The sequence below is a fragment of the Podarcis muralis genome, chromosome 8 (assembly GCF_964188315.1).
Source record: "Podarcis muralis chromosome 8, rPodMur119.hap1.1, whole genome shotgun sequence".
NCBI lineage: Eukaryota > Metazoa > Chordata > Lepidosauria > Squamata > Lacertidae > Podarcis > Podarcis muralis.
The window spans coordinates 80,282,202-80,296,610 of record NC_135662.1 but is presented as its reverse complement, the minus strand read 5'-3'; the positions used below and the strand labels follow the sequence as shown (position 1 = coordinate 80,296,610).

General features: G+C 45.7%; 1 protein-coding gene across 2 annotated transcripts in view; it reads right to left on the bottom strand.

Annotated features, from left to right (window-relative positions):
* Window positions 1–13,716, bottom strand: part of GABBR2 (gamma-aminobutyric acid type B receptor subunit 2) — a 292,240-nt gene extending 278,524 nt beyond the window's left edge. For both annotated transcript variants that reach the window (XR_013394045.1, XM_077933377.1), the window contains exon 1: window positions 13,215–13,716. Coding sequence is in view for 1 of the 2 variants with exons in the window: in XM_077933377.1 (XP_077789503.1) it covers window positions 13,215–13,538 (324 nt within the window). In the remaining variant the exon portion in view is untranslated. The remainder of the gene's footprint in view (window positions 1–13,214) is intronic.
* Window positions 13,717–14,409: the final 693 nt, after the last annotated feature.

Sequence of the window (14,409 nt, the reverse complement as noted above, 5' to 3'; positions counted from 1 at the left end):
CATTCAGGTACAGCCGTGTCTCGCAGAATACATTTTGTCAGTGGTTCTAGCACCTGACAGTTACGTTGTGCAATGTAATTAGAATGAGATATTTAGAATCACGCTGCTCCAGCACCGACTAATAATCTGTTGTGGTTTTAAACATATGAATTTCTCATTTCATAGCACTTTCCCATCAATTGCCTGCTGAAAATAGAAATGAGCTGCAACCAAAGTTTCCAAAGTGAGCTTTAATGCATACCTCCTGAAAACCAAATCAGGGCCTACACAATCATCTACCTGATAAGATTTGCTAGTAAAAATAACAGATGCAAAAGAGGGCAGTGCTCCTGCATATATCTCAATACGTGTAGAAAAGAAACATTCCACAAGCGCAGCTTCATCATGACACGTTGAAGCCGCCAAAATTCACTTTTCTATACCAGCATTGAAAGACAGACTAGCCCTGTCTGTCACTGCATCCTGATCACTTCCATTTCCGAAAAGCTACAGAGACAGTTGTGGATCAGATTTAAAAAGCAATGCTTAATTCGGTCTATAACTACCACTGTTTGTTATTATTATTATTATTATTATTATTATTATTATTATTATTATTATTATTTTGGATACATATGAAGCTGCTGTGCACTGACTCAGATCACAGACCCATCTAATCCAAAGTCTTTTCCTGGTCCTTTTTTTTACCTGAGAGCTTTCAAAGTTTAATTAGAGGAGCTAGAGACTGAATTTTCCCAGTAGTGATATATGGAAGTGAAAGCTGGACCATAAAGAAGGCTGGTCACTGAAGAATTGACGCTTTTGAATTATGGTGCTAGAGGAGACTCTTGAGAGTCCCATGGGCTGCAAGAAGATCAAAACTCTCCATTCTGAAGGAAATCAGCCCTGAGTGCTCTCTGGAAGGACAGATCGTGAAGCTGAGGCTCTAATACTTTGGCCACCTCATGAGAAGAGAAGACTCCCTGGAAAAGACCCTGATGTTGGGAAAGATGGAGGGCACTAGGAGAAGGGGACGACAGAGGACAAGATGGTTGGATAGTGTTCTCGAAGCTACCAGCATGAGTTTGACCAAACTGCGGGAGGCAGTGGAAGACAGAAGTGCCTGGCGTGCTCTGGTCCATGGGGTCATGAAGAGTCGGACACGACTAAACAACAAGAGACTGAATCTGGGACATTCTACATATTTTCCCATACCACATTTACTTTTTGCTCCATGGGCTGATTCCTAAGTAAATGTGCACATAACTTCAACCTTAATGTATTAATGTCTTCCTCATTAAGGGTGCCCTTGTGGGAGGCAATCATCCCCCACCCACATGGTTCAAACCCCATCCTTAAAAGGGGGAAAGTTTGTGTTCATCATGTACTCATCACATTGCTTTTAAATACAATTTTTTTGCTATTATTTTTTTTTAATACATCCAAGAAACAGACCTTTGAAACATGCTGTAGATCTTGCGTCCACCAACCTCAATGCTCTGCGTTCCCACAAATGAGGCAATGCACATAAATGATTTTTAAGGCATACGTGAGACATTGAGACATACAAACTTGTATTCCATTGAATAGAAACTGTGCAGTGGTGCCATTTTGATAAAGTACCGCACCTTGTCCTTTGATATGACATTTATATACCACTAGGATGGAAAGATACTATAGATGAAAAGGGCCCCTCTGCTTTCAGCTGCGTGAAACAGAGAATTCCACACAGCGCAAATGCTTCATATATATAAAGTCTCAGGTTCACTCAGTAGCATCTCTACGTAAAGGTATCTCAGGTAACGGTGCTGAGGGGTGGGTTGGGGGCAGGGCCTGTGAGGAGCTGCTCCCTGGGGGTAGATAATTCTAGATTAGACGGATCAATAGTCTGACTTAAAATTATGAAATGTCATATATTAGGAGACAAACAGGATAGCTGTGGCTGTACAAGAGCCCTGCCCCATTTTGCATTTGATCATCCTAGATGCTATTTAAAAGTATCTCAGGTTCAGGCACCACTGTAATCCACAACAGAAAGTATCAGAGAGAAAATTAAGGACTCTAAAACTAATTTGCCTCGTCGCACAATCCCCTTGTATATGAGGGAACTGTGGGGGAGAGGGACAGTAACAAACTCTAAAGGGTTTCGAAACAACACACAACCAAAATGTTTTTAACAAGTGCATTAGAATTTACCTGAGTGTCCTTTAATGTTACTTGGAGTTCGTAGTTCTTCAGAATCCATGAGTGCCTGCGTAAATGTTGCAAGGCTATATGAATTGCAGGTAATACACCTGCTGTTAGGTTACCATGCCCTGTAAAATGACTGACAGGTAAAAGCCCAAGAATGGATATGAGAGTGCGAGGTCGAGCAGTAGGTCGCTCCTCGGAACATCTGATCATTAGCAGCGCGCAAATTACCAGAAGGCCCGTCCTCCATTTCCAAGTAAACATATTCCTCAGACTTTCTCTCTGACTTCCTTCCTCCCTTTGGAGCTTTCATCTCTAGAGCAAACAGGCCCCAGCTTGTCTGTCAGTCTGACATTTTGAAGTTGCTACTTCCTTGGGCTGCTGTGTCTCTCTAAGAACAGAGCTAATTGTTATTAAAGGATAAACTGCTCTCCAAGGCTGGATTTTCCAATTTGGACAGTAATCCTGCTCACAGCAGTGCTGCTGTGAATCAGTTCCTCACAAGAATAATTCTCGAGGCAAACTGTTCTGCCAAGTCTAATTTTAAATATTTGTCATTTTGGACATTTCGCTAGCACAATTCATCACCCCCTAGTTGACAAATTTATAAACATATTAGAATAATAATTCTTCAGGATACAGATCTGTCTGTTCACGGGAATTTTCATATTTTAAAATATCATTTTTGATGTTTCTGCACATCAGCAGGCGTGCAATATTGTACGAAAATGTGTGCATACCACCTGCTGACTTCTTCACATCAAGCTGCTGCTAATATTTCTCTAGCTCCAATGGGAAGAGCTCCGCGCCAAACATGGCAGTCTCAAGCCTTTATCTTCCCTCTTGCTGCTGCCAGTAAGCACTGCAGCTCATCTGTGCAGACTGTTTAATGGCTCAAGCTTCCAGCTTGCTAACAGGAGAATCTTATTTCCCACATGGTCACCATTTACTTTGGCCTGTCGTTTCCTGCTTACAAAAAAAAAAAAAAAAAAAGGTATAAGGAAAGGGGTTGTTGGTTTGTTTTTAAATGCCTTGGTGAGAGAGCCTGAGATCTGCACTTGCTTGTGTGGCCATACGCTGCTTCTTTCTTCTTCACAGGCATTATGAAACATTCCCTGGTTACATGACTACATACTATTTTTCCCATCAGGATACTTGCCTCAACAGAGAGGAGAATTAAAGTTGCCTGGGAAACCACACATTTAGGACATACAGGTTTCAAGCTGGCTGGTTTTACAAACTCAATTATCTTCTCTTAGTATTTAAGGCAACTGCACTCCTATACACACTTACCTGGGAGTCCGTCCCAGTGAACTCCAAGGGGAGTTCTTCTGAGGCTGTGCACACCCTACTCTGAAGCACATTCTTTCCCCCAAAAGAATTCTGGGTACAGGACTTTGTTAAGGGGTGCTGGGAACTGTAACTCTGTGAGGAATGAACTACAGTGTCCAGAACAGAGAAAGATGCGCTTCACAGGTGTTTAAAGGTGTACTGAGTACATGGCCTGAGTGGGCATGTATAGACTTCCACTGTAGACAACTGAGACCTGATGAAAGGCATGCAGAATAAAGTCACCGGTACTGGATTCCACATAACTAAATTCACACGGTATTGGTATGCAAGCCATCCGTGGCCCTGGAGCACTTTGCACAGACTTGCTAACACAGCAAATGTAAGAACCAATAGCCTGACTTATGCATGATGCCAGTCAGAGAGAATTCCACATGGATAAGTGTTTTGTTAAGTTTCTCTCTTTCTCTCACACTACCACACACAAAATCACTTATAAACTGTGCGATGATGTGGCATGGAAGATTTTCTGTTTAGACATGCATAGGCTCATAAAATTAATTAGAAACATAATGAATAGATACACTACCAGTCAAGTTGGGCATTGGGGATTTCTTTTAGCTGTCAGGTTTCAGTATCAGGGTCATAACTGTATTCAATTACGTGTTCAATGGGCAATGTTGTCATAACTATTAAAGTTTTCAAGCAAATGTAATTTGAAGTTTGCCAAGCAAGATAGGATTGTGACATCACAGCTTCTCTTTCAATGCAGGCATTAGTAGAGATGTGAGGTGCTATCTGGCATGGATGTATAGAAGAGACCAAATAACTATTTCTTCCTATATACATAAAAAGGTAAGGCAGTCATCATGCAGCCTCCATTGGAGGATTTGTAGTGCCTCATCAAAATCGTAGAGTTGCATGAACACAGGGCAGGCAGGATTGGCGAGAAATGTAAGCAGGTGCAGTAGCCTACCATAAATTTACCTAGTCTGCCATACATCTGCAATAAAAGAGAAAGAAAAGTATCCACACTCTTTACCCATACAGTGGTACCTTGGGTTACAGTCGCTTCAGGTTACAGACTCCGCTAACCCAGAAATAGTACCTCTGGTTAAGAACTTTGCTTGAGATGAGAACAGAAATCGCATGGTGGCAGCGCGGTGGCAGCAGGAGGCCCCATTAGCTAAAGTGGTGTCTCAGGTTAAGAACAGTTTCAAGTTAAGAACAGACCTCTGGAACAAATTAAGTTCTTAACCCGAGGCACCACTGTATTCCTGATTGCATGGATGACAGTTCCCCCGTCCCTCCACTGATATTCTGTGCCTTTAGCAACTGGATACCAAGTTCCTACCTGGGTTTTGCCATACCCTCAGAGAATACCTTGGGCAGGCTACAGCCTTCCCAACTGTAATATGGGGATAGTAATTATAGAGTTGTTTTAACCTTCACTGAAATAATGTGCATAAAGCAATGGAGCACTGGGAAGGGAAAATGTACAACTGTTAAAAGCAGCATACCTTATGGGGGAAAGACTGCAAACTTCTTATCCTCAAAAGGCCTGTTATGTCAAGACAAGATCTTTGTGGCCTGCAGAAAATGGCAGGTTGACCAGAATAGGCAGGAGAGAGAAAGTCCAGTTCCCATCTTCCTCATATCTAATACTTCAGGTTGCTCACCTTAATGAACTAACAGGTGACAACAGAGCTAACCAAAAGGCAGAAAACAGAACAGAATAAATGGCAAATGGATCAGCAATGGCCACAGGATCAAAATCATGATGCTAGAAAAAAATGTTTCAGTCTTTCCTAATCTGGGAGCCTCCACATGTTTTGGACTACAATTCTCAACAGCCCCAGTCACCAAGCTAGGCATTACTGACCTACAGCAATTATTCTTTTTAGTACAGATACAGATTGGATGACTGTTGGCAACATATTTGATTCTGAAATTAAAGAGGAAACCCTGTTAGATCGATCAAAAATACTGTCAAATCAAAACTGGAGTGATTTTTTTTTGTTCAATGTCAGTCAGACCATATTGGGATGCAGCCCTGAACTTCATTTTAGAACCCTATCTAGGGACCCAACTACATTTATTTATTTTACCTTATTTCATTTATATCCCACCTTTTCTCCAATGAGCTCAAGGCAACATATATGATCCCCATTCCCAGTTTTATCCTCACAACAGCTTCATAGCCAAGTGGAGTTTGAACCTGAGTCTCCTGCTTGCTAAGATAGTTTTTCTCCAGTTAAGAGAGAAAAAGTGCAAGCAGGCATGTACTTCATTAACCACAGGTTTCTCCCAAACAGCCAGCACCAGGCATCATGGGTTCCAGGCAGGAAGGACCAGAGCATCCCTTTATAGATACTGTACTAATTCCTCCCCTTTTGCGCATAAGCAAAAACAGTGCTAATATATGCAACACCATGCCCCTTATTCTAAATATGTACAGGCTTCTGTAACTTTGCCATAAACATGAGACCAAATCCTCAATTTACTTTTCTCTCCAAATGGTGTACAGAATTTTCATAAGGCCCTAATCATGCTTTACAGAGAAATTAAAGCAACTGCAATAGATTAGGTCCTGATTTAGAAACATGGCAGTGCTGTTTTAACTTTCTTTTCAGTGCTATTGATTAGTAGAAATACAATTATTTGTAAGCGCGTGCTAAACTTATTTGCTTGCAAGATGAAAAATGCTGGATTCTGTTCCTCGTGTGCTGCTAAATTTAATCTCTTTCATTAACACATTTGTTACTTCATTAATTCATTCGGGCTTGTAGCCCATCCCACCCCAAAACCATAGGATGGATAACTTTTTTTTAAAAAAAATTATCTGTACCTCTTTAGCCTTGCCACCAAACATGACCCTGTACAAAAATGGTGTATAATGCTTTTGAATAAAAAATTCATTAAACCAATTTAAATATTGGGTTTAATTCACGGAAATGGAACAACTTCAAATTCAGGCACTGCACTGAAAATGACAGCATGTCACAAATCATTTTTAAGATAAATTTATTTCACATTCAATATTTTCTGCACAGTGTTTAAAAGATCCTTGCCACAACCCTGCATACATTTAGGGTGTTTAAATCCCAGTAATTAAGAGCTAAGCAGACTGTATGCAGATTTCAGCCTTTGAGTTCAACAGCCCAGTATTAGAGCACATTAAAGGTAAGGTAAAGGGACCCCTAGTGATGTATGGAAGTGAGAGCTGGACCATAAAGAAAGCTGATCGCCGAAGAATTGATGCTTTTGAATTATGGTGCTGGAGAAGACTCTTGAGAGTCCCATGGACTGCAAGAAGATCAAACGCATCCATTCTTAAGGAAATCAGCCCTGAGTGCTCATTGGAAGGACAGATCGTGAAGCTGAGGCTCCAGTACTTTGGCCACCTCATGAGAAGAGAAGACTCCCTGGAGAAGACCCTGATGTTGGGAAAGATGGAGGGCACAAGGAGAAGGGGGCGACAGAGGACGAGATGGTTGGACAGTGTTCTCGAAGCTACAAACATGAGTCTGACCAAACTGCGGGAGGCAGTGGAAGACAGGGGTGCCTGGCGTGCTCTGGTCCATGGGGTCACGAAGAGTCGGACACGACTAAACGACTAAACAACAACAACAAAGGGACCCCTGACCATTAGGCCCAGTCGTGACCAACTCTGGGATTGCGGCGCTCAGCTCACTTCATTGGCCGAGGGAGCCGGCGTACAGCTTCCAGGTCATGTGGCCAGCATGACTAAGCCGCTTCTGCCGAACCAGAGCAGTGCATGGAAACGCCGTTTACCTTCCTGTCGGAGCGGTACCTATTTATCTACTTGCACATTGACGTGCTTTCGAACTGCTAGGTTGGCAGGGACTGGGACAGAGCGACGGGAGCTCACCCCGTTGCACGGATTCGAACCGCCGACCTTCTGATCGGCAAGTCCTAGGCTCTGTGGTTTAACCCACAGCGCCACCCATGTCCCGTATTAGAGCACATTACTTCAGAGGAAAGAGACCTGGTGCGTCTCTTTTCTCTTTCCCCTCTCCAAGTGTCCTCCTGAACTTTCCTGGAAGGAAGGTGATCCAGCCACCACTTCTCCTGAGCAATGAGCTGTCATTTACAACGCCCACCCACTGCTTGTCCCATTGGCTTCAACCTATTGAGCAGGGCAATGCAACACTGTACTTTCCTGCTGAAGTTCCTGCGGGGATAGCCTTATGCTCTGTGAGTAGATACATGTGAATTACTACCAAAGTCCTAAATTCAAAGCCTAACTTTTTGTTCCCCAACGTGTTAGCACACAAAAACTGTCACGTGATGTCCTGACAAAACTGGACCTGATGACTCATAAGCCAGTAATAGATCATTCTGGCTATCAACCACACTTTCAAAAAATGAGACCAATGTTCTCGAAACTATGGAATGTAAGCCAAAATTTGTCAGGCAACAAGTAGGGTCACCATAGGATCTTGTTACCATCCCAGGAGGGGAGGAGAGAGAGTTTGTGCTGACGTCTCAACAGAAAAACAAAATCACCTTTTAAAAACAATTTTTATTCGGTATTTAAGAAATAATCTGTACAATTTACCACTCACAATGCAATACAAGGCACCAAACACACCCATCCATTACAACTCAGTTCAGGTAAGCACAGCATATCACTTCTTCATTTATTCCTTATGTAATGGAGCAACTAAGAAATGGACGATTTTAACCTTTCTGCGCATAAAAACCTCTGACAGACTTCTGTTAACAGCAACCACTATATATTGAGCAATTTATAATGTTTAATAAATGAACCTTAATGCAATAAAGCAAGAATATATTAGCAGTATGTGATTTTTACACTGCTGGGCAACTCCACTTTGCAGGCACAGGTCTCAAGAGATCTAGCACCACGGACAGTTCCACAGCCAATATTTCTTTTCGCATTTGCTTCTGATTTCCTATATGTATATCATTTTTTGCCTTGTATAGAAGAAGAGGGCAGGATTCAACTAAGTTGTTGCATGAGCAGAATGGGGTGTGCTCATGCAATGGGGCTTTCTCCCTTCTCCTCCCCCTGCGCCCCCTAAATCTGTTCTGGAAGGCTGGTGAAAATCCATCATGGGTTTGGGGGCACAATAAGAAGAGAGTGGGGGAAAGCCCCATTACGCAAGTTGACCTTGTTCCACTCATGCATACCCACTCAGCATTACACTGAAACCCACCCATGGTGTCAGATGTTTTAGCCACAAGATCTGCCTTTAACCCTAGCCTGCAGCAATTGGACCCACATTTTCTGTTAGAGGGCATCATTTGGTATTGTTCGTATTACAACACAGTTCAGTCAGTAGAACACAAGACTCACAAGGCCCACGTTGGGCAAAATATTCCTACATTTCAGGGGGTTGGACTAGATGACCCTTGTTGTCCCTTCCAACTCTACAATTCTAGGGCAAACAAATTCATTGGGGAGGAAATAAAGGATACAGTCTTGTTCTTGGCAGTACTCGAGATTAGACTGTAAAATACAATGTGCACTTTAAGAGCAATTGTTCTGAAAATAAATCTATACATTACCTATATCGACCCAAGTCAAAGAGTCACACCCTTTGGTTGTTTTATATCAGGGGTGACCAGCTCTCAAGAGACTGCGATCTACTTTCAGAATTAAAAACTGGCAGTGATCTACCCCCGTTTTCAGCTGAAAGTTGAAAACGGAGGAGGAGTCCCGTTGTTTTTTAGGGGTTAAAAAAAGCTTTTGGGGGGAACTTCTGTTTTTTGGGAGGGGTTAAAGGCAAGGGACAAAGGGGTAAGGTCACTCACAATAAGATCGCTATGGATGAAAACAGCAGCACAGAGAACGCTCCGTCTTCCCTTCCAGAGATCAAACAACAATGGAGGGTGGGCCGAGGCAGGAGTCAGTTTTAGTGATGCTAAGGAAAGGGAGCCAGAGATCGACCACGATCTACCAAAAGCTCGCGGGCATCTACTAGTAGATCACGATCAACCTGTTGGACATCCCAGTTTTATATAAATGGGATTGTGCCCTTGGCGTAGATACCTATTGTACAGGTTCAGCTGATAAACCTGTTTAATAGGTATCTATGCCAAGAGCACAAACCCATTCAGAGTGAAGTACAAGTGAGTTAGCAAGCAACAGTGCATTCCTGGGAAGTAATTGGTGGAAAGTAAATACAAAGGAAAGCAACGCCCCCACCCATGTCATCCATTCATATACACAACCTCTTTATGTTAGAAAAAGGTTTTACCAAAAGAAAAAAATGAGACATGCAGTGCTGGGTGTCACTGGTTTGTGCTAACACCCCACCAGTTGAAGACCAATGGTGTAAGATTGTGCATGCTCCCCTACAAGGCCACCAATCATGGTAAGCCATTTATACATGGAGAGACTCACACTCATGCGCTTGTCACATGTGACATGGCTCTCAGAAACTATACAGTTCCATTTCCTAAATCATAACTAGCTTCTTATAGTAAAAAATTCATGTGGCAAATACTGAAAAAGACGAGATAGCTACATCTCTTCACAGATGCAAAACCTGCTTAATGCCTAGAACACACGCTTCCTTCCTTTTCCATATTTCCATTAGCTCAACTTGTACATTTTTTCTTATTAATAATATCTGTTTAACATCAGTAAATGAGTGAAATGTATGTTAACAAGCATGAGACTACTCAGAAGATCAAAGTCTGCCTTGGTATTTTACAGGATTTCTTCCCTGGAGTACAAAAAAAAAAGGTGCTTTTTTTTTTTTTTTTTAAAGGATGTTACTAAACCTTCATGCTCCACTTGGAAAAATGAGAACCACACACAGAAGCATATTCCATGCATGGATCTCTGTCAGTGGATCGGGAACCTATGGGTGAACATGAACATTCATTCAGATGCAGATGTCGCCTCATTGCATTTAGCAATACATGCGTTCAGATGTGCAACCCATCCACATTCTACAGCAACTAGAATCAGAATTGCAGAGTTGGAAGGCAACACAAGGGTCCTTTAGTCACACCTGTATACACAACTAAAACTGGAATGGGAGATCAACAAAAAAAAATGCATTTTCCTTAATATTGAAACATGACAGAAAGATTATATATACTTAAACTTCTCAAAGATCACAAGTAGCTCCATTCCAACAGTAATCATTATCTGTTCATTAGATTTTATGACTCTATGAATTAATGCATCCTAAACTAATGACTGGAATCTGAATGTGTGACCCACTCCAGGGACAGCCTCATCTGAGGTTGATGTTGATGAGATATTTAAGTTCTGCCTGTGGTGTTCTGTCTGTGATAGTACATTCACATGTGCACACTCTCAGCTGATGCTACAATTATCAACCAAGGAATGCAGTCTTGGGTCTCACTTTTCCAAAACTCCACATTTTGCAGATTGTTTAATAGTGGGAACCTATGCATGACGCTCAAAAGTAAGCACTATTAAGTTCAATTGGATTTACTACCAGGCAAGCAGGTCTAGGATTGCAACCTTTATCTTCTCATATATGCTTGCAAATGTAACCTTATAGAAACAGATTCCTCCTTATTTGAATTTTAGGTTGTAATGAATGTTTTCAAAATCCCAAATGCTTTTCAAGTAAATTTGACTTTTCTTCATCTGACGTATGAAGAAATAAGCACTGCCTGCCTACTTGTTACCATTACAATCTCATTTTCAAGCCATTCATTCAAATAATTCACACCAAAGGTGATAATTTATAGACAAATATTTATATTTGTACAAAAATAAGTATCATAATCACCCTGCCTTCAGTTTTCTACAGATAAGGAATTACAGTCTTGCTATGACCACAGCTGGACGCTTGCTCAACACATAAATTCCACATAAGATGGTTATTTTAAATGCTCCTGTCCCTTGATTTCCTTTCTAAGCAAATGTGGAAAGGGCATTACGTTGAACGATGCAGAAAATATTTAAATAAAACCAGTAATTTAAAAACCAAAAGGTGCAATGAAGTATATGACAGCGAAGCATGTTCGTTTGCTCCTGATTTGTATTTCTACCAAACACCAAGTGCAAAATGGAAGAAGCCTACATGGTGTCACCTTAAGACAAATTTTGGACGAGGACAGTTAACCTTTCTTCTCAGTAGTCACTCTTTACAGCAGGTTTATCTTGGCAGTGATCGTCAGGCATAAGTATTACATAAGAAACTGCTGCCACCTTCAGGAAAGGTCCAACATTGAATCAGCATTAATTTGCCGCAAACACGTTTGCTTGAATTGTGACCAAAAAAATCCAAGCACAAAACAATAAGCCTCCAACGTGTCCGCAACAAAGCCCCTCGATAACTTCGTGTGAATGATCAGGAAATGAAAACTGAACAGGCTAAGGAATTCTCCGCTGAGCGCTCTGCAACGGTCCCTTTGCCCTTGGCCCACCCAGCCTAAGTGCACAAGATGTGTTACCCAGCATTTACAGGAAGAATTATGCATGGCAGACAAACGACGACGAGGGGGGAACTGCAAAATTAACTCTTTCTGGGCACTGGCTGATTGGTTTTGCACAACCGACTGATGAAAGAATGCCAGCCAAATCCTCGCGCACTTTTCTTCTTCATCCTTTCCCCGTTTCCCAACAAGCCCCTCTGTGTCTTGTGTGCCACCGTACCTGCCAACCAGCTAGCGCGAACTGAGACAAGAGAGGAGAGTGCGCCAAGAGGAGCGCAAAGGAGAGGACGCTCCGAAGGGGGCAGCGTGTCCACGGATCACAACAGCTGCTCCCGAAAGACGGAGGCGCCGGCATCCTCCTCTCTTTGCCCCCCTCGCATCGCTAAAGGGGGGAGGGCAAGCCACCCCACCCGCTGCATCCCTCTCCTGCCTGCCTTCCCCTTCCCCGCTAAGCGCTAGAAATCCGACTGGCCTCCCGCTCGCCCTTCAGGAGTTCACGGAGAGCATCAAGTGGCGCTCCAAGTACGCAAACGCTGCAGCTCAGCTCAAGCTCAGCTATGCGGGTGGCCAAGCGCCTGCTCGCAGCTCTCCAACCACAAATCCCTGACGTGCATCTGTTGCTTGAATAACGGGCGGCGCTTTTTCGGCACGCCAAGGGCTGCAGGTTTGAGCCCAGGCTGCTGGGCCAGGAAACAGCTGCCCGCGGGGAACCAGCTGCAAATTCGCTAAACACCAGCCTCTGGTGGCGTGGTGGAAGCCAGGCCACTGAGCATGTCAAAAGGGGTGGGGGCAGCGAGAATCAGATCCGAAGTGATTCGGTTCCAAACAGCTGGAGTCTCTTCGAAATGCCTTTTTTCCTCCTCCTCGCATCCTTTCCATCCAATGCCAGCCTCTGCTGCTGCTGCTGCAGACTGGCAGCGGGGGGAAAGGGCTCTGGAGAGGTACACAAACACGGATCGGAGTGATTCCCTTTGAAACAGCTGGAGTCCCTTCCAACATGATTTCCTCTTTCCCTTTTGGACTCGCACAGCTTCTGCCCAAGGCCAAGCCTTGCAGCATAGCATCTAAATTATATATGCATTTAAGGCACCAAGGAGGAACCCAAACAGGAACTCGAGTGACTCCATCTAAACGGGTGGCCTCCCCTTGGAAGCACTCATCCTGCCATCCCATGCCCAACAGCTGGCTGCAGGTCGGCATCCAAGGCTCTGGCAGCGGCAGGTCCCACCTTCTGCCCCATCCATCCGGCGTAAAGGCAACGGGACTGTGTCGCCCTCCCCCCCCACCGAAAGGTGCCCGGCGCTGGCCACGCCGAGAGAGCCCCCTCCCGCCCCACTCACCTCGGTGTCGTAGTAGCGCAGGTCCAGCGAGTAAGGGTCGAGCAAGGACTCGTTGAGGATCTGCTCCATGGCCAGTTGCATGGCCGGCAGGACCCCCCGGCCGATCCTGCCCTTCTCCACCGAGTCGCTGAGCGGCATCAAGCCCATGATGGCGATGGGGGTCGTGGCGGCGGCGTGGGGCAGCGACCCCGCCGGCGCCCGGGAGTTGCTTCGCGACCAAGCCGAGGAGACCAGCGGCGGCGGCGGCTGCAGGAGCAGCAGCAGCAGGAGCAGCAGCAAGGCAGAGGTGGTGGCCGCGCTGGGCCGCCGGGGCAAGGCTGGCATCCTGCGGGAGAGGTCAGGGGGGCACAAGCACGAGGGCGCCCGCTGCCCTCCGCCAGGCAATGGCCCCGGCAGGGAGGAAGGGGCGCGCACGCTGCGGCCCCCCCGGCTCTAATCCTCCTGGCAATGGCGCCGGCTCCTTCCTCGGGGCGGCCAAATGGAACCACTAACCAGCAGCAGCCGCCGCCCGCCACCCCCGTTTCCCACCCACCCCACCCCCAAGTCCACAAGCGGCGGGTCGCGAGGGCGCCTCCTCAGCCCCTCACTCAGCCGCAGCCAGGCTGGGCGAGGGCGCGCGCTTGCCTCCCTGCTCCCGTGCAGGTTCCGGAGGCGACGCGGAAACGCGACGAGGGCTGAGGGGAAAACAATTGGGGCGGGAGGGGGGTTCTCGGCTCTTCCACAAGGCTGGGGACGCTAGTGCCGCATTCCCCCGGAGCCCTCCCGCCGCTGCCGTGCTTCTCCGTTGCCGCCGCCGCCGCTGCTGCAAGCAGACACCACGCCGCGCCACACAGCGCGCGCAGAGTGGCGCGCACAAACCGGCCAAAAGGGGGGAAACGGCGGCGGCGGCGGCGGCTGGATGCAGTAGGCGAGAGCCCTTCCGTGCGCCCGCCCAAATCCTTCTGCCACCTCTCGGCTCCTGCTACTGGGCTTCTTGGCTCGCTCGCCCGGCTCCTGCCCTGCCTTCCTCCCCGGCGGCGGCGGCGGCGGCGGGAGAGGGCTGGTCGGCTGCCGCTGGGGGACGGCGGCTCTTCTGCTGAGGAGACGACGCACACCAACGCGAGACGCAGGAGGAGATGCAGGGCTTGGGCACGTCCAGCAGCCCATTGGAAGGCGGGCTGGGGCGGGTGGGAGAGGAAAGAGGGCCGCTGGGGAA